General features: G+C 38.5%; 1 protein-coding gene across 2 annotated transcripts; it reads left to right on the top strand.

The window, feature by feature from the left end:
- LOC149836576 (uncharacterized) lies at positions 1-26,425 on the top strand. Of its 2 annotated transcripts, none has more exons than XM_090005443.1 (8): positions 1-592; positions 2,523-2,592; positions 3,705-3,970; positions 17,650-17,851; positions 18,011-18,136; positions 18,337-18,455; positions 18,551-18,669; positions 26,122-26,425. In XM_090005443.1, the coding sequence occupies exons 1-8, from the start codon at positions 194-196 to the stop codon at positions 26,189-26,191; spliced, it is 1,371 nt and encodes a 456-aa protein (XP_089861569.1). In that variant the 5' UTR covers positions 1-193; the 3' UTR covers positions 26,192-26,425. The 2 variants fall into 2 exon arrangements, with proteins under 2 accessions (XP_089861569.1, XP_089861570.1); XM_090005444.1 differs by having other exon boundaries at positions 18,551-18,701; positions 26,122-26,379.
- Positions 26,426-27,245: the final 820 nt, after the last annotated feature.

Genomic DNA, 27,245 nt, shown 5'->3' with positions numbered 1-27,245 from the left:
ACACTCTCCCGCTGGAATTCTCCGCCAAATCATCTCCCTCCAAATTCCTCATTGCATCCAAACACCTTCATCCACCGATCTTCTTCTGAAATCCATTTCCTCTCCTTCTTATCTTCCTTGCCAGGAACTTCGGCGGAGGGGAATTCCGAGTTCCGTGTCCCCTGAAAAACCCTAATTCATCTATCGTTCAGCGATGGAGAGGAAGGAGGCTGAAGGCATCGCTCTCCTCTCCATGTATAACGATGAGGACATGGATGTCGATGATGATGATGATGACGATGATCATGGTGGTGGTGGTGCCAATGACGACGGTGGCGTCGACGATGACGACGGCGATGATGGTAAGAACGGCGACGATCTCGACGGCGGCGATCTTCGGAGCGTCGATCGCAGCGACGATTGCTTTCAGTCCGGAATGCCTGGAGACGGTTTGCCCCTCGAGAGCCCTTCTCCGTCGCCGCTGTTGACGATGATGCCAACTCCCCTGCCTGCGACGGCGGCTCCGGATTCGGATGGAAGGAGGACGAATAGCTCTGGGTTGGCGATCGTTGACTACGCTCACGATGAGAATGCGTTGTCTCCTGAAGAGGAGGTAATGCGCTGCCTTCCTTTGTTGAAATCGTGGTAGTGAAACATCTTTGTTATTCATGAGCGTTAGGGTTTCGGTTTTCATGGTTTTTTGGGGGTTTAGTTGAAAAATTAGTGTTTGGGAATGGCTTTTCTCTCTTTGTTGATATTATCATCATCTTATGCGTTGCTGTTGGGAATCGATTAGAATTAGGGTTTCCTTAAAGAATTTGATGGTTGTATTGGGGCTTATGGAACAATTTGGACTGCTTATGATTTTCGTGAAATGTTTTGTTGTTATTGTTCTGTTAATATGGTCATTGTCGAAGTTAACTGATCAGTGGAGGTGTAGATTTGTTAATGATGTTCATTAAGTTTTTGGTGAATAGTCTTTGATGTGGATCGGCATTATAATTGTATGATTAGAGTTTATCTGGTTATGGTTCAGATGAATGTGAAATCTATTTGTTAAATTGTATATTGGTCTCAGTGATAGGGCTCTGTGAGCAATGCCTTTTTTTTGAATTATAACTGCTTATCTGATTAATTGTTGATACCAAGATAAAATGTATAAATAATCCGCAGTTTTTTTTTTGGGGTCTTGACGTTCTTTTTCATGTTATAGATTTGTCTGTTGGAAGCTTCGGGATGTAGAGCTCTAAGTCTTAAAACTTCTGTTAGTTTTGCTACTTCTGTTCCCTCTTAGATATGTTCTTTGTGACGGAACATGGTTTCGTTCAGTTATGGATCTAAAGTTTTCATAAGGCTTCAAGGGCAAGGAAGTAATGGCATACTATAAAGTTTTTCGTAGTATCAACAAATTGTATATAGGATAAACAAATTCATTTACCTGATAAAAGGAATAGTAAGAGATCAATCGAGCAACTCTAGTACAAGCTGATTGTGAGTGGGAGGGCAGAACTATCTAATAGATTGTACTGAGTTGAATTCAACTCTTGGATGTAGATTACACTAATCTATGTAGGTTCCACTAATTCCATACATGAATTGTATTGTAGATGGGCCTTCTTTCTGCATGAGAAAAACACTGAAATGACTGCCTGCAACATTATCGGGATTCTATCAACTAAAAGTTAAATTACCAAACCAACGGGGGCTCCGCTTGTCTGGTAGAAACAGCTAGTGCACATCACCTTGTGTTGGGACATTGCAGGTTCAAAACCCAATGGTATAGTTGTGTAACTGGTAGGGATCTGCCTAACCCCAGCTTGCCTTAAAAAAAAGTTAAATTACCAAAGTATAACACAAAACCTATGGCCAGGAAGTTATGTGTTTCTAAGACCCATCAGATAATGCTATGAAATCCGTGCCTATATGTTTTCACTTATTGCTATTATGAACCTGAAAAGTTGCTTGCATTGATTTGGTGATGTTCCCTTCTAATAAAGGTTGTGATTCTTTAAGTTAAAATATTTCCTCTAAATACATAGCACTGTCACCGATATTGGCGATATTTTGAAAATATCACGAGAAATACCGATATTTTAAGGTAGCCGATATTAAGGGTAATATCTCGTGATATTTTCAAAATATCGTCAAAAGACAAAATATCACTATAATATCACAATAATATAATGATATTTTTGGTGAAAAACTCTTTTTTTATTTTAAGTTTGCATTTCCTATTTTCTGTTTCTTTTATATTTCAAAACCTTTAAAATATGTTTTTATATTTTTGGAAGAAAAATAATGAAAAACTTATTATTTTCTTAGCTTTTTTGTTGTTATTTATATTTTTTCAAAATTTTAAACTCCCGAGATATTCTCGAGATTTATCAACTTTTGAAAATCTCTTTGAGAAATACCCTCGTCGAGAAATTACCTTTAACGATACAGGGGACTATGATACATAGTATCATTTTGGTTCAGTTAGTGTTTTGTTTTGATTGTTGGTCCCTCAATTAACTGCTCAGCTTTTTCCCCTTGAATCACAGGAGGGTGAGATATTAAGTACAGGTCGAGTTGTGATTGGGACAGAGCTTCAAGTTCTTCAACATGCCAATGGTTTGTTCTCTCAACTTTCTTAGTCTCTGATGCTAATTTTGGGTTTATTTTTGCGAATGTCACTTTGTTGTTGTGTGATATATATGTTTATGCTAATCATTGACGTGAAAAAATTGAATAATGTTTCTATATTATTGGTTATCCAGATATGCATGAGAATTAATGTTATGTCTTTTGCTTTGTTGCGTTCATTTGTACAAGGGCATATTTTTGCAATTGAAAATGACCCTGCTTTGTAATAAATATGGCACCTCTAGATGTCCAGAACTATATTAAGAAAAAGTAGGAAGAGAAAAGAACAGGGGTTGCTGCTGAACCGATTCCCAATGGGGAAATCATGGGATATGTTACTCTATTTATAAAACACAGCATTACAAGCTTCTTTACATAAGAGTCCTTTCCTTATACAATAAGGAAACAATAAAGAAAAAATGTAAAATAAGAAAAAATACAAAATAGGAAAGTAACACACACATAACGTCTGATGGAAGTGATGCTTTAGAGATGGGAATTGGTATTGAAATAACTGTTTAAAGTTAACATTCATCACCTTTGTGCTGTCCTGTTTGGAAATGATGTTTTTTTTGTTTCTGCACCAAAAGAGTTCTTTTCAATTTTTATCCCTTTTCAAGAGCTTGGATTATTATAATGCAAAAGCAGATCAGGTCGGCAGTGCAGTGCTTTTGATACTGTTCATTGTTGGATTACTACAATACAAGAGCAGATCAGGTTGTGGTGCAGTGCATTGGGTGCCATTTATCTTCTCAATCAACATGCCACAAACCCTATGATCAGGATGCTCCTTCAGTTCCTGATCTCTGGTTCTGTTCATGCCTCAACTAAATGGCATTGCAGGTCCATAGTATGAGCAACCAGGAAGGGTCATTATTCAAGGGTTTTGGATGTTGTCCATTGTGAGGATGAAGGGCTTCCAAACTGGGACTGAGGCTTGATCTTCTTACAATAATAGTACATGCTCTAACACTTAACATTTAGAGGTACTGTTTGATTATAGGCTTGCTTTGTAACTTGAACCACACTATTTGTTCATTTTTCTTGATGGCTTGTATGGGGAAACTTCTTTTCCCTGATTTTGTTTCATGGTTTTGCAGGTTCATCCCAGTATTGGGCACCTCCTGGGTCTGTGAGGATACTGGCACCAAGAATGGCTGAAACTGCAGAGTCAGTCTCACAAACCGAAGAACCGAAGTCTGATGTTGATTCTAACCTGAAATCCAGTACTGCCAGAGAACCTGAAGCAGATCAAAATGCCGAGGTTGCTGGAATGCCTGTAGAAGAAGCAACAAAAGAGAACATTGATCCATTGGAAAAATTTCTTCCTCCACCACCTACAAGCAAGTGCTCAGCAGAACTGCAGGTAAGTAGACGATTGGTGAAATCATTTATGTCAATAATAAAACTTATGCTGCTGGTGCATCTGAACTCTACAGTAAGGCAACTATGTATTTATTTATGAATTGAGCATATAACATAGAGGGCAATATTTATCTGACCATTTTATACATTTATTTCTATGATCATTATGAGCTTGTGGTGCTATATGCCACAGCATTATGGGTGGTTGAAGGCACATAGGGATTTGTTAGAGGCAGCTAAATCTCTTCTCTTGGTACTAATGCATCTAGAATGTTAAGGTCATAAATCAATTCTCTGCCTATTTGATTAGTAAGATGCTATGAACCCTCTTAAAGGAAAATCTTTGCTTCCAGCATTATCTTCTAGATCCCTGCTTTTTAAGATTATCCTAAAGTGTTTGCATATGTCCTACGTTTATATGCACGGGTCTTAATCATCAAAAACTTTTTTCTAGAATTAATAACTGTGTATTTCTAGAAAAAAGATGAAGAAAAGTGTTTCTCTCAAGTACATTAGTATAATTAAAGATATGTATGAAGGAGTAGTAACCAATGTCCGCACTTGTGGAGGGGTGACAACCAATTTTCCTATAACAGTTGGGTTACATCAAGGATCTACTTTAAGCCCTTTCCTATTTGCTATAGTGATGGATGAGCTTACGAGATCAATTTAAGAAAATGTGCCATGGTGTATGTTGTTTGCTGATGATATTGTTTTGATTGATGAGTCTAGAGCTGGGGTTAATGCTAAGTTAGAATTATGGAGACAGACATTGAAAGCAAGAGGTTTTAAGTTGAGTAAGAGTAAGACAGAATACATGGAATGTTGGTTTAGTAAGCAACGAAGTAGTGATGGGAGTGTAGTGAAGCTTGGTGAGCAAGAAATACCGGTGGATGATTGTTTCAAATATTTGGGATCTATCATTCAAAATTATGGAGAAATTGATGGAGATGTAAATCATAGGATAAAGGTTGGGTGGATGAAATGGAAGAGTGCAACTGGAGTGTTGTGCGATCGTAGAATGCCATTGCGGTTGAAGGGAAAGTTTTATAGGACCACTATTAGGCCCACTTTACTATATGGTACGGAATGTTGTGCTGCCAAGAGACATCATATTCAAAAAATGAGTGTAGCTGAGATGGATGTATGGAAATACAATAAAAGATAAGATTCAGAACGAGGAGATACGTAAGAAGGTAGGCGTTGCACCCATTGAAAATAAGATGAGAGAGAATCGTTTACGGTGGTTTGGACATATTCGGCGATGGCCTAATGATGCTCCGGTTAGAAGGATGGAGAAATGGGAAAATATATTAGTTAAAAGAGGTCGGGGTAGGCCTAGGAAGACATGGATGGAGGTGATAGGAAAGGATATGAATGCTTTGAACCTCACCGAGGACATGGCATTGGATAGAAATGATTGGAGGAAAAGGATTCATGTGGAAGACCCAGAATGATTTTCTTTTTTGGTTCATATCGCTGACCCCAATTGTTTTGGGATGAAGGCGTAGTTGTTGTTGTTGTTGTAATAACTGTGTATTTCATGATCCTCTAGCCATTAGATGTGTATTTTTTGTTTGTTTGCTATATTCATATGCATGGGCATCTTCCAATGGGTTGAAAGGGATGTAGGTGAGCTGCACTGGTTATGAAGCATGGATTTTCATGTTATTTTCTAAATCAAACTTGGCCACTGGTAATGTCATTAGGACTGTGCTTGTTGAGAAACTAATATGTATTTTTATTCTTTTTGTGCTATCCTTCTTTGTGTAGATGTCATTATTTATAAGGGTATTTCTGTACTTTTGCTGTAACAAATGTAGAGTCAACATATTTTGTCTTTTAGTGAGATAGGGAGATCGGCCAATATGTTGTTGTTGTAACTCCTCATTGTTTGAGCTAATGAAGTTCATATGTTTTCTCTCCTATTATCTTCTTTTTGTGTATGCCTTAATTTTGCCTTAATTCTTGAATCTCAATATGGTATCAGAGCCATAATGCATCAAGAAGGAAACTAGGGTTTGTTTCTGTAAGGGAGACTTCATTCTGAGGTTCAGAGTCTGCATTGATTGGCATGCCAGGAGGGTGCTGACATCAGCATCGGCTGTACAGACAGTCAAGTTTCAGGCATTTAAAGGAGCAGTAGGCAGATCTCGATTTTAGATGATTTGTGGATAAAAATCAACTTCATCAGAGGTATACTTGATTTGATATGGATTTTCTTCTGATTTTTCAAAAAGGAGCATGAACAATACCCAAATTTGAGTTTTCTTCTCAATCTGTAGGTATCGGTAGGTGTTTGAGATTCTTGTTTGAGGCTTTCAGGTCGTTTTTGACCTAGAAACATTGTTGTGGTGCTGTGGTGGCCTTATCTCTCGATTTGAGAGAGATTTATCTTGGTTTTGGGGGGTTACTAGCTGGCGGTAACCTGTATTTTGAAGCTCTTTTATCTCAATCTCTCTGTTTTGGCCTAGACTCACTGTGCAACAGTGTTGAGTCATAGTTATTTGGTGTGCAAGTGATTTTGTGAAGTTTTTTGGGAGTTCTTAGGGATTCTCATGTTGACGTTGGCTCTCTTTATGTGTATCGGGTTCATCAACTCCAGTGTTGCTTTGGGTTTTACTGGGATTCTTGTTACTGTGATGACTGAAGTGAGATTTTTGTGCATCTGATTCATGTTTGCTGTTTTGGTTGGACCTCTTGTGTTACTTTGCTCATTGAATCTAATTCACTACATTGGTTGCATTGAGCTCTTTTGGTAAGGCAGCGATAGTGTGAATTCGTGAATCTCGTTGGAGTTATTTCTCACTTGCGTGCAATATATTTGGAGTTGTGGGTGTTGCACATTGTTTGGCTTCTTGGGTTGGAAGTGATTTGTTGTTTTTGTGTGCAGGAACTCTGAATTTTGTAGTTTGGGGGCTTGCTGAATGATGGAGAAGAAGGATTCTATTCATATTATTGCCATAAAGATTGATGGGACCACTTATTCTTACTGGGCTGAATATGTAAAAACTGTTGTGAAGGGGCTTGGATGGGTTCAAGAGAAAGCCAAAAAGTGATTATGAGGACTATGGGACTGCCTTTGAGGAATGGGGCATAGATAATGCCATGAGTAAATCCTGGCTGTTGAATTTGGTGGAGCAAAACATTGCTCTAAATATTGTGAAATTCGAAGAAGCTAAAGAGGCACGGGATTACTTGAGGCAAATCTATGATCTGTCTAATTGGGCTCGTAGGTACCAGTTGGCTCAGGATTTCAAGAACTTGAAGCAAGAGGGGGAGTCAATTCCGATCTTCTTTACGAAGTTTCAACAGTTGTGGGATGCCCTTACTCCTATGATTCCGAATGTGAAATGATCGAAATGCAAGAAGTGTGGTGAATGTTGAAGCTAAAGATCAACCGCAGGTTATAGACCTTCTGATGGCTCTATACTTACTGAGTTTGATAGTGTGCTTAATGGTATTTTTTATAGAGTCTCTCTCCCCAGTCTTGTTCCGACCTTGGCTGAGCTAATGGCAGAAGAAACCAAGAACAAAACACTTGGTGGAAAATCCTCTGAAGAGATTGCTCTGGTTGTGTCCAGGCAGCAAGGGGGAAGAAGTGGGGATATAGGTGGTTTTAGATCTAGAGGTTTCAGGTTTGATATGAGCTCTGTCAGATATTGTAAAGAGCTTGGACACATGAAGAATAATTGTCCAACTCTTAAGAAGAAGAAGACGGGAGCTTTTGTGGCTTCCTCCAGTGAAGCTGCGGTGAAGCCTAAAGAGGTGCAAGCATGAAGGTTTTTTACATACTTTCACAGGAACCTAACAATCTCCCACTTTGACAATAACCTTCACTCTTTTTTACATGAATAAAGACCCTACGCACTCCTGTGCTTTACAAGTTGCTCAAATGGTACGTCCACATCAGCAATCATCAGTTTCATGTATGGAAACTCTTTAGCTATCTCGCCGCGGAACCAAAATGACCATGGAATAAAGGGCGATACCCGCTAGAGCTATGGCTTGCAGGCTCCCTCTCGAGATGGAATTCATGAAGTGGATGGGCGGGGAAGTGACTTTGCTACTATGTAAATGGATCAGAAAAGCAAAGAAGGAGCTTTCGATCTTTCTTGGTATGGTCTACTTGACGAGTATCCCTGGAGAGAGCTGACCCAACAACGACATAGGAAAGATGCAATCCAGTAATTTGTGTAAAAGAAAGATGATCAGGCAGGTGGCCTAGCCATCCCCACCTACCTTGAGTATCACTTCAAATGCCCTATAAAGTGGCTAGACCAATGCTCCTGAGTGCATCCAGAGAGATCTAGCAATTCTTAGCCCAGTCAATCGTTGTCCCCCATTCTTCTACATTGTCTTCCTCCTTTGATACTGCCTTCCCAGGTATCCTTGATAGTCCTACTGATTGGCTAATTGATTCAGGGGCCTCATGTCACATGATGGCTCATGAATCCATTCTAGCCAATTGCTATCCCTATAGTGACTCTATACTCACTGCAGATGGCTCTTCTAGACCTATCTCTTAGATTCAAGGGGAGAATATGTTAGTGGTATTGTTTGAGAATTTGTTGCAAGAGAAAGGCATTATGCATAAAAATTGAGCCCTTATACACCTGAACAAAATGTGGTGTAGCAGAAAGTTAGAACAAATGTATCCTTGAAACTATCAGATCTCTCATGTTTATTAGTTATGTACCTAAAGTCTATTGGGCAGATGCTGATTGTATGGTGGTTTATCAGATCAATCGAATGCCATCTGGAGTGTTAAAAGGTATATCTCCCTATCAGAAATTGTATGATGTAGCACCCAACTATAATATGTTGAAGGTGTTTGGTTATACATGTTTTGTATTGTTGCATGAAAGATGTAGGGATAAGTTATCTCCTCATGTTGTGAAATATTATTTTCTAGGGTTTTGAGAAGGACAAAGGGGATATAAATGCTATGATTTTGTCAATAAGAAAATTTGGGTTTCCAAACATACGGAGCATATGCCTTACTTTGAACACAATAAGAGACAATAAGTGAACGAGATATGTCTTTTTTGATGCCTTATGCTGAGAAAGAAAGGGAAAGTGAGGTTATTCATATTCAAAGAGATGCTTGAGTACCATTGGATAGATTTGATCCAACATATGAGAGGAGGCAAAGAAGTGGTGACTATACCTTTTTTTGGAAAGAGTAGATTATGAAGAAATTGAACCATTAGAGGTCAATTCTGATTCCCTCCCAGCTGATTATGTTGACACAATTCAAATTGCCTCTCCTCCTACTATTTAGGTTTGTCGTAGTTGTGTTTCTAATCCTCCCACTCGCTTTTGTTTCCTACGTGTCTTTCTCTCCAAAACACTGTGCATTTCTTGATAAAGAACAATAGATGAAAGAGTAGAGTGCTATAGAAATAATGAAGGCTTGGGAGCTTGTAAAACTATCATTTGGGAAAAATGTAGTGGAATGCAAATGGGTGTACAAAATCAAAACCAAAGCAGATAGTTCAATTGAATGGTATAAAGTTAGATTAATAGCCAAGGGATGTAGTCAGAAACATGGTATTGATTTTGCAGACATTTGCTCCTATGGCATATATGACATCTATCAGGACTTTGCTTGTTGATGCTCTTAAGTCTTAGAGTTTGTATCAGTTAGATGTGAAAAATGCTTTCTTAAATGTTGACATAGAATAGGAGGTTATATGGATCTTCCACAAGGATATTGTAATTTTCAAGGAAGAGTATGTAAGCTAAAGAGAGCATTGTATGGTCTCAAACAAGTTCCAAGGGCATGGTTCAAGAAATTCAATTCAGCAATCAAATCATTGGGATTTGATAAGAGTTATCATGATCAAACATTGTTTGTGTCTTCTTCAAGACAAGGTAAGTGTATACTTCTCCTGAATGTGGATGATATAATTGTTACAAGAGATTGAAGACACAAAAAGGAAATCGGCCAATGTATTTGAGATGAAGGATTTGAGAATCCTAAAGTATTTCTTGGGTCTTGAGGCAGCATACTCAAGACGGGTAATCTATTTGGCTCGCATAAGTATGCTATTGAATTGGTGTCAAAAGCAAGGCTTGCTAAGGATACGAGGGTGGATTTTCATATGGAGGCCAATGTCAAACTAAGAGCATTAGATGGGGAAGAGTTAGATGATCTTGTTTTATAGAGACAATTGGTTGGGAGTATGATATACCTACCATAATCTGGGCAGATATTTTCTATGATATTCATGTAGTCAGCCAGTTCATGAGTGCACCAAGTTCAGTGCATTTTGCTTCGGTATTATGGATAATCAGGTATATTAGAGATACTATGAGCTATGAAATATTTTTTTCATCTTCTACCACTTGTGAGCTTAAAGCCTATTGTGATGCTGATTTTTGGGGGCTCTACCAGAGCTATCTACATTGGGTTCCTATGTGTTTCTTGGGAGTTTATTGATTTCATGGAAGAACAAGAAACAACAGAGAGTGGCTCTTTCTATAGCTGAGGTAGAGTATATGGCTTATTCGGATTAGATGGTTATTGAGAGATCTTGGTGTCCTTATTCATGAGAAACCCCTCTTCATTGTGATAATATGAGTGCAATTCATATTGCCAAGGATCTAGACTTTCATGAAAGAACAAAACATATTAAGATTGATTGTCACTTCACAAGGCGAGCTTATGAAGACACGATTATTTCTCTTATGCATGTAGTGTCCAAGGAACAAATTGCAGATGTGTTCACAAAAAGTCTTCCACTATGTTACTTTAGAACATTTCTCTCCAAACTTGGAATGATTCCTTTGGCATCATCTCAAGCTTGAGGGGGAGTGTTGAGAAAGTAATATGTATTTTACTCTTCTTTTTGTACTACCCTTCTTTGTATATATATCATTATTTATAAGGGTATTTTTGTACTTTTGCTGTAACAAGATGTAGAGGCAACATATTTTGTCTTTTAGTGAGATAGGGAGGTCGTCCAATATATTGTTGTAACTCATTGTTTGAGCTAATGAAGTTCATTTGTTTTCTCTCCTATTCTTTTCTTTTGTATTTGCCCCTATGTCACATGGGTGCGGGTGCAGGTGCGGGTGCGGTTGCGGGGATTCGGCACTTCCAAAAAACCCGGGTGCGGGGGTGCGGCAGGGGCAAAAATATAAAAAAAATTATATATATATATATATATATATATAATTTTGAAGTTTTAACAATTTAACATTTAACAATAAACATTGTCATAAACTCATAATATGATTCATCATGCATGCAGTATATCAACCTAAATATCAAATTATCAATCAAATAAGTAAAGCAATTACATAAATCGACCTAAATATCAATCAAATAAGTATTGCATAAAAGAACTAAATTACATACCAAAGTATATCCTGATGAAGTAATGGATGCTAATAATTTTCTTCTTCATCATCAAATGCATCATTAGAAGGAATACTGGGCTCAGCTAAATCCATGTTTGTTACGTTGAATTCATGTTCTCCCTCGAAGTCACACTCTTCTGGGTTTACATCCCAAAATTTGAATGTTCCTTGTCTGCATTATAAACCCAATTTGAAAATGATAAATACAATACAAGTATATTTAAATGAAAACTAAGAAATAATCAAATAACTAAGAGAGCAAATTAGTACCTGTATTCATCATTGCTTCGCGAAAGTAATCGAAGATTTGAATGAACATATACTAAATCCTCTGCACGCTTGCTGGTGAGTTTATTTCTCTTCATGTTGTGGATTTGAGAATATGTGCTCCAATTTCTTTCACAACAAGATGAACTAGCAGACTGCGATAGCAATTTTAATGCAAGACGTTGCAGAAGAGGTGTTTCTGATCCAAATGTTGACCACCATGTGATAGGATCTATATTATCTTCTTCTCTCGCGAATAATGTCAGTGCATATAATCTCGAAGATGAAAATTTTCCAAACTCTTGTGTGACTTGATGTAGAAGATATGCTTCTGGAAAAAGTCTTGTCATACACATATTTCTATGTCTTGATAGCTCTGGGTCTAAATTTGGAGGGACACGACCAATACCACCAACCCGCCACTTATTTGCATAATATTTTGGATTAAGAGAATGTGCCATGCAATGCAAATGAGTGTTGCTCTTATCCCATCTTCTGACTAAAATTGAATGAATATGATTAAAAAAATCTGAATCATCCAATGCAGGATTTTTTTCTTCATGCATGAAAACTATAGCTTGTATTTTTTCAATCATATTATCTCACATTTCATAAACTCTGTGAAGCATGGGCTCATCCTTATCAACTTCTCTTAACATTTCCCAAATAGGTTGCATAAATTGAAGGAAGTATACCAATCTGTCCCAAAACTCATCATCAAGAATGAATTTTTTAATTTTTTGAGCCTTCATATCATCATCAACACGATAGAATGTCCAATTTTCATCAGTCACCATGTTAATCAAAGCATTCTTCACTCTTTTAATCCTCTTCATCATCACAATGATGGACGCAAAACGTGTTTCAACGACCTTCAACAATTTCAAATCAGAATGCCTATTAAATATAGCATTAGCACGATGGTGGTTAACAACAAAATTCCTAATGCTTTTGACATTTCTTTCTAAATCTTCAATCCATGAACATAAAGCATATGCTTGTGAATTTTCTTCTTCTTTGGGGTTGCATATGCTCTTTAGGGCTAGATTTAAGCTGTGTGCTACACAGGGAGTCCAAAAAATATGAGGGTACTCACTCTCCAAACTCAACGCTGCACTTTTACAAACCGGAGCGTTGTCTGTAATGATTTGTACCACTTTCTGATCACCCACTTCTTTTATCACTTCTATAAACAATCCCTTCAAATACTCTGCATTTTTATATTCCCCATATGCATCAACTGCTTTCAAAAATATTGGGCCACTAAGCGAACAAGCAATGAAATTGATTAATGGACGCCTTTGAATATCTGTCCATCCATCAGACACAATGGAAACTCCATTTTGCTCCCATGAATATTTTTTAATTTCTAGCAACCTCTCCACGTTTGCCCTCTCTTCTGCAAGAAGTGTGGTTCATATTTTTTTTGAACTTGGAGGCACATAACCACTCAAATTACAATTTGCCAAGGATGTTACTAAATCCTTCCAATAAGGATTTCTAGCCGCATTAAATGAGAGTGAACCAGAATAAAAATACCTCCCAACTTTTCTATCCAATTCTTCTCTTCCATATGTATTGAATGCTGCTTGTATCTTTCCTCTACCTCCTAGATTGACTTTTCTTTTTTTTTAGCATCTTCTTGGTGGCTTGCAAATGGCACACTGACTGCAGAAGAATCGACCATTGCCTTTCTCTTCTCATATTCTTCTTGTATTTTCTTGTATTGCCTTCGCATTGCCTCATCAACTTTTCTGCAAGCTGAAATGCCATGTCCTGGTATCTTCAACAAATGAGCTTTCACTCTTGTGTAAGACCCAACAAAATCTCTTTCGCAGAGCTTGCATCGAAATCTTTTGTTTCCACCACCTCCTTCTCTAGTTTTTGCAAGTTTATCTACATGTATCCATAGTGGCCCCATATCATCAATCCCACTGCAACTATCAGCAAAACTAGCAGCAGAACTCACATATTGGGATGAGGATGACGCAAGTCCTTTCCCTTTATCCGTCATTTTTATCCTGAAAACACAAAAAAAAAAATACATTACAATTTTCAAATCAATTCGAAAACACAGGGAGAAGGGGGGGCTCAGCCTCTCCCCTACCAACCCAACAAGAGAGCGAGAGCGAGGGGGGCTCGGCCCCTCCCCTGTCGACCCCCCCCCCCCCCCAAAAAAAAAAAAAAACAGATGGGGGAGGGGCCCCCTGTCGACCCAAAAAAAAAAAAACAGATGGGGCTCGGCCCCTCCCCTGTCGACCCAAAGAAAAAAACAAACAGATGGGGGAGGGGCTCAGCCCCTCCCCTGTCGACCCAAAGAAAAAAATAGATGGGGGAGGGGCTTGGCCCCTCCCCTGTCGACCCAAAGAAAAAAACATATGGGGGAGGGGCTCGGCCCCTCCCCTGTCGACCCAAAAAAAAAACAGATGGGGGAGGGGCTCGGCCCCTCCCCTGTTGACCCAAAGAAAAAAAAACAGATGGGGGAGGGGCTCGACCCCTCCCCTGTCGACCCAAAAACGAAAAACATAAAGGGGAGGGGCTCGGCCCCTCCCCTGTCGACCCAAAAAAGAAAAACATAAAGGGGAGGGGCTCGGCCCCTCCCCTGTCGACCCAAAAAAGAAAAACATAAAGGGGAGGGGCTCGACCCCTCCCCTGTCGACCCAAAAAAGAAAAACATAAATGGGAGGGGCTCGGCCCCTCCCCTGTCGACCCAAAAAAAGAGCTAGATGGGGGAGGGGCTCGGCCCCTCCTGTGCCGAAAAACGAGGGAGCAGGGGAGGCTCATCCCCTCCCCTGCAGACCCAACAAGAGACCGAGAGAGGGGGAGGGGTGCTCGGCCCCTCCCCAGCCGACCCAAGAAGCGAGTGAGAGACATACCTGCGAAAGGAGAGGAGGAGCTGAGAGGATGAGCCGAGAGGAGGAGCCTGGGAGGCGGAGCTGGGGCGGCGATGGGAGAGCTCGAGCTCAGGGGGAGAGAGAGGAGAGATAGGGCAAATTTTTTTTTTGCCCTAATCCTCCTCCTTTTCATCGGGGGGAATTTTTTTTTCGCCCAAAATTGTGGACAAAAATGACCCTAGGTGTGTTGACCGCACCCAGGGTCGTGTTGACCGCACCCGGTGCCGCACCCGCACGCGATCCCGCGTCGCGTCGCGTCGACGCGGGTGCGGCATCTGTTTTGCCGAGTCCCTGTGACAGATTTGCCCTAATTTTGCCCTAATTCTTGAATCTCAATAGTGCTCAATTCATGGAAAATGCCTCTTGGTAGAGGAATTTGTTTTTATAACAAGACAGGATTTGGGAATAGAAGAATCTTGTATGTCCAAGGAATCTAAGTGAAAAAGAAGTATTTCTTTGCACTATAACTGCCAAAGGGATAAATTCTTTCAGGGAGTTGATTATTAAGGAAGAAACTTATTCCATTGAATGTGATACTACTGCGTTCAGGATCTATATTTTCGTCAATTCCTCTGCTTAATGGTTTTAAGCATGTAGATTGATACTATTAGTCTTTATTGCATATACTATGAGCATTCTAGTCTTCTTGACCTTATTGTATGTGGCTTTTAGTTTATTCTTTGTGAGTGTGTCTGTCGTCAAAATACATGGTATAATGATGTGGCACATAATCCACCTTTATTCATGCTTCTGTTTGCTCTGATCAATTTCCAATTGAGGGGGTGGATTCTTAATCTTCTTCCACGGTTTGAGTTGTTTTATGTTGATCTGCATCATGCAAAGATTTTGTTGCACAACCTTTTGTGAAATAATTTTTTGGGGGCTTATGGCACTTCTTTTTCATACCTAATTTTTTGCTTGCTCTTTTCTTGTTACCGTCTAGTTTCTTTCCTTTCCTTTCCTTTTAATATGAATGTCAATCCCGTCATTTACTGTTCTTTTGCTACATCCTTTTCCTTTACTGTTCTTCTCAAAGTCTCTGGATCAAGCACCATAATACACACCTTCCATCATGATAATTGAATTAAGACAGAATACATGGAATGTCGGTTTAGTAAGCAACGAAGTAGTGATGGGAGTGTAGTGAAGCTTGGTGAGCAAGAAATACCGGTGGATGATTGTTTAAAATATTTGGGATCTATCATTCAAAAGTATGGAGAAATTGATGGAGATGTAAATCATAGGATAAAGGTTGGGTGGATGAAATGGAAGAGTGCAACTGGAGTGTTGTGCGATCGTAGAATGTCATTGCGGTTGAAGGGAAAGTTTTATAGGACCACTATTAGGCCCGCTTTACTATATGGTACGGAATGTTTGGCTGCCAAGAGACATCATATTCAAAAAATGAGTGTAGCTGAGATGCGGATGCTTAAATGGATGTGTGGAAATACAATAAAATATAAGATTCAGAACGAGGAGATACGTAAGAAGGTAGGTGTTGCACTCATTGAAAATAAGATGCGAGAGAATCGTTTACGGTGGTTTGGACATATTCGGCGAAGGCCTAATGATGCTCCAGTTAGAAGGTTGGAGAAATGGGAAAATATATTCGTTAAAAGAGGTCGGGGTAGGCCTAGGAAGACTTGGATGAAGATGATAGGAAATGATATGAATGCTTTGAACCTCACCGAGGACATGGCATTGGATAGAAATGATTGGAGGAAAAGGATTCATGTGGAAGACCCAAAATGAATTTCTTTTTTGGTTCATATCGCTGACCCCAATTGTTTTGGGATGAAGGCGTAGTTGTTGTTGTTGTTGAGTCTGAGTGGACTTTTTCCTGTGTACTTGTCAATATTGTTCTTTATATCTTATTTATCTATTTTATGGAAACAGTTTCTATATCTCCTGTTCTATCCTCATTCTTCCATCATGAATTTGGATGAGTCCCTGTTTGTTAGAATTCTCCCTCTTATGCATCCCCTCACACATTTTGAAATACTGTTGGTACCCTGTTGATTGTTGAGCAATGAGCATGTTGGTCTTGTGACCTGCCCTTTAATTTTATCTTGTTGCTTTTGCTATTGTTGTTATGATCTTTCTTTATTATCACAGTTATGTACTAGGCTTGTATTTGCTCAGTTCTGCTAATGGATTGCACTATTTATGATTGCATTGGGTTATTTGGTTGCTTGGGCTTGAATGATATATATTTTCTCTTCTAATATACCATCTTATTTGTCTATATCAAGATCAATTAGACTAATGGCACTGACACTTTGGTGATATTACAGCTCCTTGGTGGTATTATTTGACTTATTTCACTTTCACTGAAGTATTACTGTTAAGTGCTATTGAGAAGAATGGCATGTCTTCCTCATTGACAGTCAGCCTGTTTGCATGTTAAATCTGAGTAGGAATAGACAAAGTCCTGTGTGACAATTCTTTTCTGTTAATTGCTACCATAGTCACCTCCTGTATTGTTCAGGGTATTTTCTTACCAAGGGTTTTTCTTGGAGATATTTTCAAAAGGTGGGTTTTCTTGAGAAAATATTGAAAATTTTTAAAATTAAAATATATAAATAATAATAAGAAGGGAAAATATTAAGTTTTTTGCAAAAATATAAAGAAACAAGTTTTAAAAATCTTAAATGAAAAAAAATAAAAACTGAGCTTAAAATTTATAAAAAAGAATTTTTAAAAAGCTTCAACCTTGCGGCAAGAGACACCACCCGTGGGTTTCAACTTGGTGACATTCTTAAGTCGCTCCTACCGGATGAGTGGAGCTCTTGTGGGCACCAAACTTCAATGAAACTCTAGTCCCATGGAAATGAAAGAGAGAAAATCACAATCAAGCAATAGGATAAAACAGCAATATTTTTCACTTTATACAAGTTGCAATCATAGTCACTGATATCGCCACTGTTTTGAAAATATTGCAATATTATCACCATCCCCAGTGGGCAGGGGGAACCTCAAGGGTTTTCCCAACAGGAGACCAGCCAATGTGGGGTCGGTGATGGGGGGGGGGGTCTCCTTGGATTATCCATAAAAGGTTTTCTGCATGGCAATCTTACTTTTATTTTATTGTTTCACTGGAATCTGCTGTTTGTTACTCATGCCGTAACATAGTAAAAACTGTTTTCTGCAGGCTAAAATTGTTAAGTTTCTTGGTCTCATGAATAGTGGGCGAAGCTTCAATGAAGAATTGTGCAATTCAAAGGGTTACAAGAACCCTGATTTTTTGCAGCATGCAGTAAGGTATCAAGAAATAGATCAGCTTGGAACCTGCTTCAGCAAAGATGTGTTTGACCCTTATGGGTATGACAAAAGCGACTTTTATGATGAAATAGGTTACCAACGGTTCCTTTAGCTCACTGGATTTTTTTTATAAAATCTGTTTGTATAATTCATATCTATTATTGTGCTATTTGTGTTGTGAGAGATGTAGCTCTTTACAATTTTATGGATGATATCTGAATTTGGGATTTTTCATGTGTTCATTGTAAAAGAGGCTGAAATGAAGCGTGAGATGGAAAGGAAAGAACACGTGAAAAAGAAGAGTCAGAAGATTGAGTTAGCTCAGGGCTGCCTGCTACCTACACCAGCAGTATCAGCACCAAAGGCACAGGTAACAGGTAAGGGAATGATGGCATGATAACTAGGATCTCAGTCTTTGGATGGTTTTGATGGCCCGTTGGTGGCTGTTGCACCTATAATATTTTGTGCCATTTTATATACTATGACTTTTGAGGATTTTGAGGTTATGTTTCATGGTGTTAGTTACATCGATTTTCAAGTGCCTATTGCTTATCATCTGTCATCATCTTGCCTTTAGTGCCCTTCCTAAGTGCTTCATCTGCTGCTGTAAGTTTGTCCTCATTCCATCCAGCTCCTACCACTGGTGATGCATTGCCAAAGGATGTGAGACAGAACAAAAAATCAAAATGGGACAAGGTTTTTATGGTTTATATACCTGTCATTTTTTATTCATTGTCTATGCTATGCTATGAATGGATCATTGCTGATGAATGTTCTTTTCTGTTTTTCAGGTGGATGGTGATAGAAACATTCCCTTGCCTGCTGGAGGTCCAGATCCTGTATCTGCAGTTGGTGCACATGCTGCATTGCTGTCTGCTGCAAATGCTGGTGCTGGATATACGGCTTTTGCGTAGGTTATCTGTTTCTCTGTCTAGTTTTTAGGTACAAGCTTCTGCTTAAATTAGACCAACTCCCAAAATGAGCTTGATACGGTTCCATTCTTTTGAATGATGATTAGTTTCCATTGGTTAACTGTGTCCAATAATGCTGTCATTATCAGTAGCAAAGTCATAAATGCCATACTTGGTAGCTGTAGAGCTAGACTCCATGTTTTTACTTATTAGATATCAAACTAGAGTGCAAGCATTTCATAACAGTATAGGTTAATTTCTTATAATTTTAAATACGCACAATAAATTCCAAAAAGAAACTTGAGATGCTTTCTAAAATTTTAAATGAGGATAATATTTTAAAGTGAATTGAAAGTCGGGTTCATCTCTCTCTCTCTCTCTCGTTGTATTCTTGGCTTTTGATTGGATATATGGTTTAAATAACAAAAGAAAAGCTTACTTTTTTGTTGTGTGGTAGCAACAAATGAGCTGTCATTTCTGCTGCTCAGCTATTCCTATGCCCATGAACCACACACACACACACACACGTGTGTTCACAGGTAAAGGAAATAGAGTACCAGACCCTTCTCTCTCTCTCTCTCTCTCTCTCCCTAAAACGAACTGGAGGATGGAGACGTGTGAGGGGGAGAAGGCCTTTTCGGGTGATCACCCGAACACAGGGCACCCTCACAGGGATCAAGCCAATGTGGCTGGGTCCTTGCAGCATGCCCACTGTCAACGGACATGGTCAGAAGTGGTAGGTGTGAAGGATACTTCGGTGCAGATGCCTTTACCAGAGGAACTTCCAAAGTTGAGGGTGTTATGGGAGAAGAATGCATTGGACATACAGAGTTATGTAGGCATGACGAAATCTTGGAACCGGATGCTGATTGCAGGATTTGCTGGAGGAGAGCGTCAAAAGAGAATGGAGTTTGAATTCATATTCTCAGACCTGCAACAAATGTGGTCAGGATTCAAAGACATCCAATTCACATGGGTAAACTGTAAGGATGCAAAAAGTCTTCAATCAAGAACCTGTGGATAATCACAAAATTGTTCTTTAAGGAACACACTCACAAATCCCTCAAAGGGCACACACACAATATAAAAAATATATTTTATTAAATGAAACAAGTGTGCAAAAATATATATAACAAGGGGGTACATCCCTATTTATACAAAATAGCGAGAAGAGAGCTAAACGAGAGAGAGAGAGAACAATAAATGAGAGAGGGACCTCCTAACAACTAGAATTCTAGCCATTGGGAGCAAGTCAAACCAGTTTGACTTGGTCCCAAATATCTATACAACAACAACAACAACTACGCCTTCATCCCAAAACAATTGGGGTCTGCGATATGAACCAACAAAGAAAATCATTCTGGGTCTTCCACATGAATCCTTCTCCTCCAATCATTTCTATCCAATGCCATGTCCTCGGTGAGGTTCAAAGCATTCATATCCTTTCCTATCATCTCCATCCATGTCTTCCTAGGCCTACCCCGACCTCTTTTAACTAATATATTTTCCTATTTCTCCATCCTTCTAACTGGAGCATCATTAGACCTTTGTCGAATATGTCCAAACCACCGTAAACGATTCTCTCTCATCTTATTTTCAATGGGTGCAACGCCTACCTTCTTACTTATATCCTCGTTTCGAATCTTATCTTTTATTGTATTTCCACACATCCATCTAAGCTTACACATCTCAGCTACACTCATTTTTTTGAATATGATGTCTCTTGGCAGCCAAACATTCCGTACCATATAGTAAAGCGGGCCTAATAGTGGTCCTATAAAACTTTCCCTTCAACCGCAATGACATTCTACGATCGCACAACACTCCAGTTGCACTCTTCCATTTCATCCACCCAACCTTTATCCTATGATTTACATCTCCATCAATTTCTCCATACTTTTGAATGATAGATCCCAAATATTTTAAACAATCATCCACCGGTATTTCTTGCTCACCAAGCTTCACTACACTCCCATCACTACTTCGTTGCTTACTAAACCGACATTCCATGTATTCTGTCTTACTCTTACTCAACTTAAAACCTCTTGCTTCCAATGTCTGTCTCCGTAATTCTAACTTAGCATTAACCCCAACTCTAGACTCATCAATCAAAACAATATCATCATCAAACAACATACACCACGTCATATTTTCTTAAATTGATCTCGTAAGCTCATCCATCACTATAGCAAATAGGAAAGGGCTTAAAGCAGATCCTTGATGTAACCCAACCGTTATAGGAAAATTGGTTGTCACCCCTCCACAAGTGCGGACATTGGTTACTGCTCCTTCATAAATATCCTTAATCATACTAATGTACTTGAGAGAAACACCTTTCTTCATCATTGTCCACCAGAGAACGTACCTAGGTACTCTATCACATGCCTTCGCCAAATCAATAAAAACTATATGCAAATCTTTGTTCTTCTCTCTATTTCTCTCAATAAGTTGTCTAAGAAGATGTATAGCTTTCATAGTTGATCTTCCAGGCATAAAACCAAATTGATTCTCCGATATCATGACAACCTTCCTCAACCTAGACTCAATCACCCTCTCCCAAAGTTTCATAGTATGACTTATGAGTTTTATACCACGATAGTTTGTGCAATCTTGTATATCACCCTTATTCTTATATATAGGCACCAACTTACTCTTCCTCCACTCATTAGGCATCTTATTTGTCCGCCAAATCTTGTTAAAAAATTTGTCAACCATTCTAAACCTTTTTCTCCCAAGCATTTCCAAGCCTCGATAGGTATACCATCTGGGCCAACTGCCCTTCTTGATTTCATTTTCTTCAAAGCCTCTGCAATTTCTTTCTTTTGAATCTTGCGCATGAAATCACGATTCATCTCATGAAAAGGAATTAATAAGTTTCCAAGATCTTGAGCATGACTTCCATTAAATAACTTATCAAAATAATCTTTCCATCTCTCCTTAATCTCCTCATCTTTGACTAAAACCCTTTGTGTTTCATCTTTGATACATCTAACTATACCTAGATCCCTCGATTTCCTATCTCTCATCTTTGCAAGCCTATAAATATCCTTCTCGCCCTCTTTGGTATCCAAATTGTCATAAACCTCCTTATATACCTTATTCTTCGCGTTTCGAACTACTTTTTTAGCTTCCTTCTTTGCTATCATATACTTCTCCAAATTCTCATTATCACGACTCTTACTTAAATTTCTATAACACTCTCTTTTAACCTTAATAGCTAATTTGACATCCTCGTTCCACCATGATGTATCCTTACCTAGTGGTGCACCGCCTTTAGACTCACCCAATACCTCCTTAGCCACCTTTCTCATGCCACCCGCTATCTTATTCCACATTGATTCTGAATCCTTCTCGAGACACCAATCAGCTTCCTTAACTACCTTTTCTAAAAACATTCCTTGTTTAGCTCCTTTCAGTGCCCGCCACTTAATTCTAGGATCTATCCTATGTCTATCCCTTTTGCAGCATTGTCTAATTCTAAGATCTAAAATTAAGACTCTATATTGTGTAGCTACACTTTCTCCCGGTATAACCTTACAATCGATGCAACAACTCCTATCTCTCTTTCTAAGTAGGAAAAAATCTATCTGACTCGTATTAACCCCACTTTTAAATGTTACTAGGTGAAACTCCCTCTTCCTAAACCAAGTGTTTGCTAAGATCATATCATAGGACAAACCAAAATCTAAAATCCTTTCTCCACTTTCGTTTCTTTCTCCTATACCATAGCCTCCATGGATACTCTCAAATCCATCCCTACTAATGCCTACATGTCCATTAAGGTCCCAAATATCTATATATATTATATGTATATGTATAAATATATATACATATATAATATTACAATATAAATATGTACAATTTAACACTCCTAAAACTTACAACATGATCGAAAGTTTGTTTAAAAGGAAGTAAAACCTATAAGCAAAGAGAGGTTCTTTGAAGATATTCCTTTCAAATATAATGGCAGTCCATGTCGATGTGCTTTGTTCTTTCGTGAAAATTATTGTTGTTGGCAATGTAGATAGCACTCTAGTTTTTGCAACACATTTTGAAGCTCCTAGAATCTTAATTCTCATATCAACTAACAATCTTCTCAGTCACACCACCTCCATTCTGGTAGTAACCATGACCTAGTACTCGACTTCAGTTGAAGAGAGAGAAAGACCTTGTACACGAGATCAACGATTTACTTAAGAAAACACAAAAAATTGCGGTTGAGTGCCTATTATTGGGATCCATCTTAAATTTAATGCAGACGAGAAAAACATAAACAAGCCTCTATAAATAAATTTTTTGAGATATCTAATAATACACAAGACAACTCCCATGTGAACAAACGTGAGAGCATGCATAAACTGACTAGTTGTATGTACAATGTGGGTTATATCAGGTCTAGTAATTGTCAAGTAAGAAAGAGCTTCAATAAACTGTATATAAAGAGTTGGATCAACTAGAGGTTCCCCATCATCAATTTTTATTTTGATATTTGTTATTTCTGGAGTGTGAACCTTCTTGTCATTTGATATACCAGACCTGAGAACACTATCAGAGGCAAACTTAGAATGAGATAATAAATACTCTTTAGAAGAATAAGCAATTTCTATTCCTAGAAAATATCGTAGAAAACCCAAATCAGTCATTTCAAAACTAGTTTTAAAAATATTTTTAATATGTTGAACTTCCTGTTTGTCTCCTTCAGTGATTATCATATCATCAACACTATGTCACATAGGTGCGGGTGCGGGTACATGTACGGGTGCAGATGCGGCACTTTAAAAAAACTTGGGTGCATGGTTGCAGGGAGGATATATATATATATATATATATATATGGACCTGATTAGGGTTAATTGAATATACTTTTGGATAGAAATGGACCTCAGGGTGGTTGATTTCACCTAACACAAAGGAAGTTGTGTCCAAGTGTCGCACTCACCTGGGTGCAGGTGCGACGCGGGTGCGGTGCCCTGTTAGAAGAGTCCGTGTGACATATCATCAACATAGAGAAGAAGAATGATAATACCTACCTTCATCATAATTCTTAACAAACAAAGTTGTGTCAGTCACTGCGAGTGCGACGCAGGTGTGGTGCCCTATTAGAAGAGTTCATGTGACATATCATCAACATAGAGAAGCATAATGACAATACCTACCTACATCATAATTCTTAACAAACAAAGTTGTGTCAGTCACACAGTATCTAAAGTCAATATCAAGCATAACATTGCTAAATCTATCATACGAAGCTTTGAGAGCTTGTTTCAAACCATACAAATGCCTTATGCAGGCAAAGACCCTTCCCATGAGTTATACCCATATTGGAGGCACTTTCATTTGCACTTTTTCCATAAGATTGCCATTTTAAAAAGCATTTTTAACAACCATTTAATATATAAACCAATTTTTAATTGAAACAACTGCAATGAGGATTCTAATTATAGTCATGCGGGTAACATGTGCAAAGGTTTCTTCGTAATCTATGCCATATTTTCGTGCATATCCTTTGACAACTAACCTAACTTTGTATCTCTCAAGGGTCCTATCACTCTTCATTTTTATCTTATATACCCACCTAGAACTTATGGGTTTCTTTTCCTTTAGAAGATCTTGAACAAACCAAGTTTGAGCCTTTTTTAATGCACCTAGTTTTACCCTTATGACTTTAATCCATTCGGAGTATTCTTTGGCTTGAACATAAGATGAGGGTTTTACATATTAGTGAATTAAGTCCATACATGCTTGATATTTAGACGGAAAAGAGTAGTATGATACAAATTTTGATGGAGACTTTGAAACTCTGGATGATTTCCTAGTTTACTGTTCTTTTTCATCTAAATTAGAGATGTTTTCAAGTGCATATGGATGTTTTGGATGTCCCCGTCTAGAGTATATACAAGTTTGATCATCTAGGTCCCTCTTAAAAAAATTGTGTTGCATTACGTGGAAAAAAAAATTACAAGGCAGTTTTTTCTTTGCGATGAATGATTACAAATTTATAAGGCAGTTGTTACATGCATAATGTCTATATTTGTCATAAGAGCTATTGCTGCAAGTACATACTGGTCTTTCTTCAATTAAGTTGTAGGATGTTCATCACTGGCTTCAAGAGATTAATACTCCAAAAAATTGAAACGTGATTTTACAAAGGTCAAACTAGGAGCTCAGGCTTTTTAGAGTGTTTGAATAAACTCAAAGTAGTCATTGATTGATTGGCACCTGGCAACTACAGATAGTCCTCCGAGTGGTGTTCTCCTGATGCACACTCTATCACGACTAGAATGAGTATATGAAACGTTTGTGACTATTAGTCCTCTTACTGATGATCTCATGCTGCACACTTTAGTAGGAGTATCATCACGGGATGTTTGTGACTATGGTAACAGGTTGCAGCCCATGTCTTGGTTTTGAGGTGCTGTGCTAGCTTGAGTATGAAGTGAGGTCTAATTTGGCCTTAGATCAACATATAAAGGAGACACCTGCTGCTCCTGATAGGAAGAGATCGAGGTTTGAAAACTATGGATCTTTTTCTGGTCCAATTGTTTAGTCATGTTTTTATAGATCATGAAGAATTCTGCTTAGACCTCCCTCTGTTTCATAGCATTTGGAACTAATTTTCTGTAATTTATAGCATAAACCAAATCATTTAGCAATATAGTACAAGTCCTTCAGCAATGAGTGCTTTAACACACCCAACGTTTTCAACAATTCACACCATTTGCATTGATTAATCAACCTCAGTTCCGGAGCCTAATCAATTTCAAATCCCCCATCCAACTCAGACACAAAGCCAAGATCCTGAACTATTATTAGAAAGTGTGGTATATAAATTTGGGAGTAGAGAAACTATGTTAGGCAATTTGAGTAAAATATTAATTGCTGTCTTAATCAAAGTTTAGGAAACATTATTAGTGGGTGATGGTACCCACCATAGATTTGTGCATAGTGGGAGGTGATTGATCACATCGCCGAGGCATACACAAATGTCAGCTGACGACGGGCATCAGCTGACCATGGAACTTTTTTTAAGATTCTTCAGCATGAGGTGCGTAATACAAATTATTGTAATAGCTGTGGACAGAAAGTGGTCTCTAAATTTTGTATCACATTGCCTGTTGGCAGACAGGATATGATTTTTGAGCCTTTATTCTTAAATGTATGAAATTTGTGTATTGGGTTGACATTTGGGTTCAATTCCTTCACCTTATTCTACCTTTTTCATCATTTGTGTTTGCCTGAAGAACTATATGAAACTGGATATGATTTGCAAAGGGCTCTGGTCCAATTTTCTTGTTACTAAAACAAAGTTGAGCGTGGAACGGGTTTCTAATGCACTGATCTACGTTTTTGTGCTACCATTGAAGACATTAGTAGTGTAATTAATAGCCGAGAGTAGCTTAGACTATCAGCTTGGTTGCAACCAGCCTTCTTAATTGGTTACGTTTAGTGCAGGCAACAGAAAAGAAAAGAAGCTGCAGAGAAAAGATCAAGTGAGAAAGGTGGAAAAGAGACAGGGAAGTAGCTTTAGTTCTCTAAGGTGGTGACTGGTGAGGAATAATTTCAGTGCAAGAGGTACCTTTCGTACCTGCTCATATTCTCATGTCAGAATGCTAAGGTCACGCCTTTACTTTTTCTCATCTTTATTTGTAACGTATGTACCTTGACCTTAACACAAAAAGGATGAGTATATCATAGTATATGTTCAATTTACAGGCAGTTTCATACAAAGAGAAGACAAAATTTCTCCTTTTCTTCACCTAATGCTGTCATCGTTGTCCCCTTCTCTCATATTTTTCACTTATTTGATTAATTTATTTCTTGTTTTTTGGTACAAGACCTGGGAAAATTAAAAAAAGCTTGAAACTCTAAAGAAATTATAAAAAATTCTCTCTCTCTCTCTCTCTCCCTGTGGTTGGCATGTGGGACCCGGTCCATATCTGATAGCCAACCCGCACACCTTGCCTTTAAAGGCCGCCCACAATAAATGATGGAAGATAATCACATCTTTTATTTATTAATATTTGTGCTTACTACTTTTTATATTTGAAACGTCAAGGTATGCTTGATTCCCCCGATCCTAACCTTAGCCTTAAAGGATTCCTTCAAATTCAGACCCCACCTAATCTCCCGCAGACTCACCTCGCTTTTCCTTGATCCTTCCTCTTTCTCATCTCAAGAGGATTGTATCCATGAATCAATCATATATGAGAGAGCATTTTCTTTTCGAAATTCTTCATATATCGTAGGATACACACACACACTAAAAGGGTAGGTGCCTGACCACTTTTGAGCCTGAACAAAACGGATGCCCGCTGAACGTCCATCACGCGCATATGGATGCTCAGCACGCTTTTGCATCAAAAACAACTTTTCCCTCCGACCTTGTGCTTCAAAAGCGCCACTAAAGGTCATTTTTTTTACGCTGGGGACGTGCGCTGAGCGTCACAAAGGTCATTTTTGACGCTGGGCACGCTCTGAGTGTCACGTTCAGCACGTGTCCATTTCGGTCAGGCTCATTGGATTTTTTCGAAATTCATATATCTTGGGATATTTTAGATGGTTTTTGGGGTTTGTGG

The sequence above is a fragment of the Nuphar pumila genome, chromosome 5 (genome assembly GCF_984573655.1).
Source record: "Nuphar pumila chromosome 5, dmNupPumi1.hap1.1, whole genome shotgun sequence".
Classification (NCBI taxonomy): Eukaryota; Viridiplantae; Streptophyta; class Magnoliopsida; order Nymphaeales; family Nymphaeaceae; genus Nuphar; species Nuphar pumila.
This window is presented reverse-complemented; position numbering and strand designations above follow the sequence as displayed.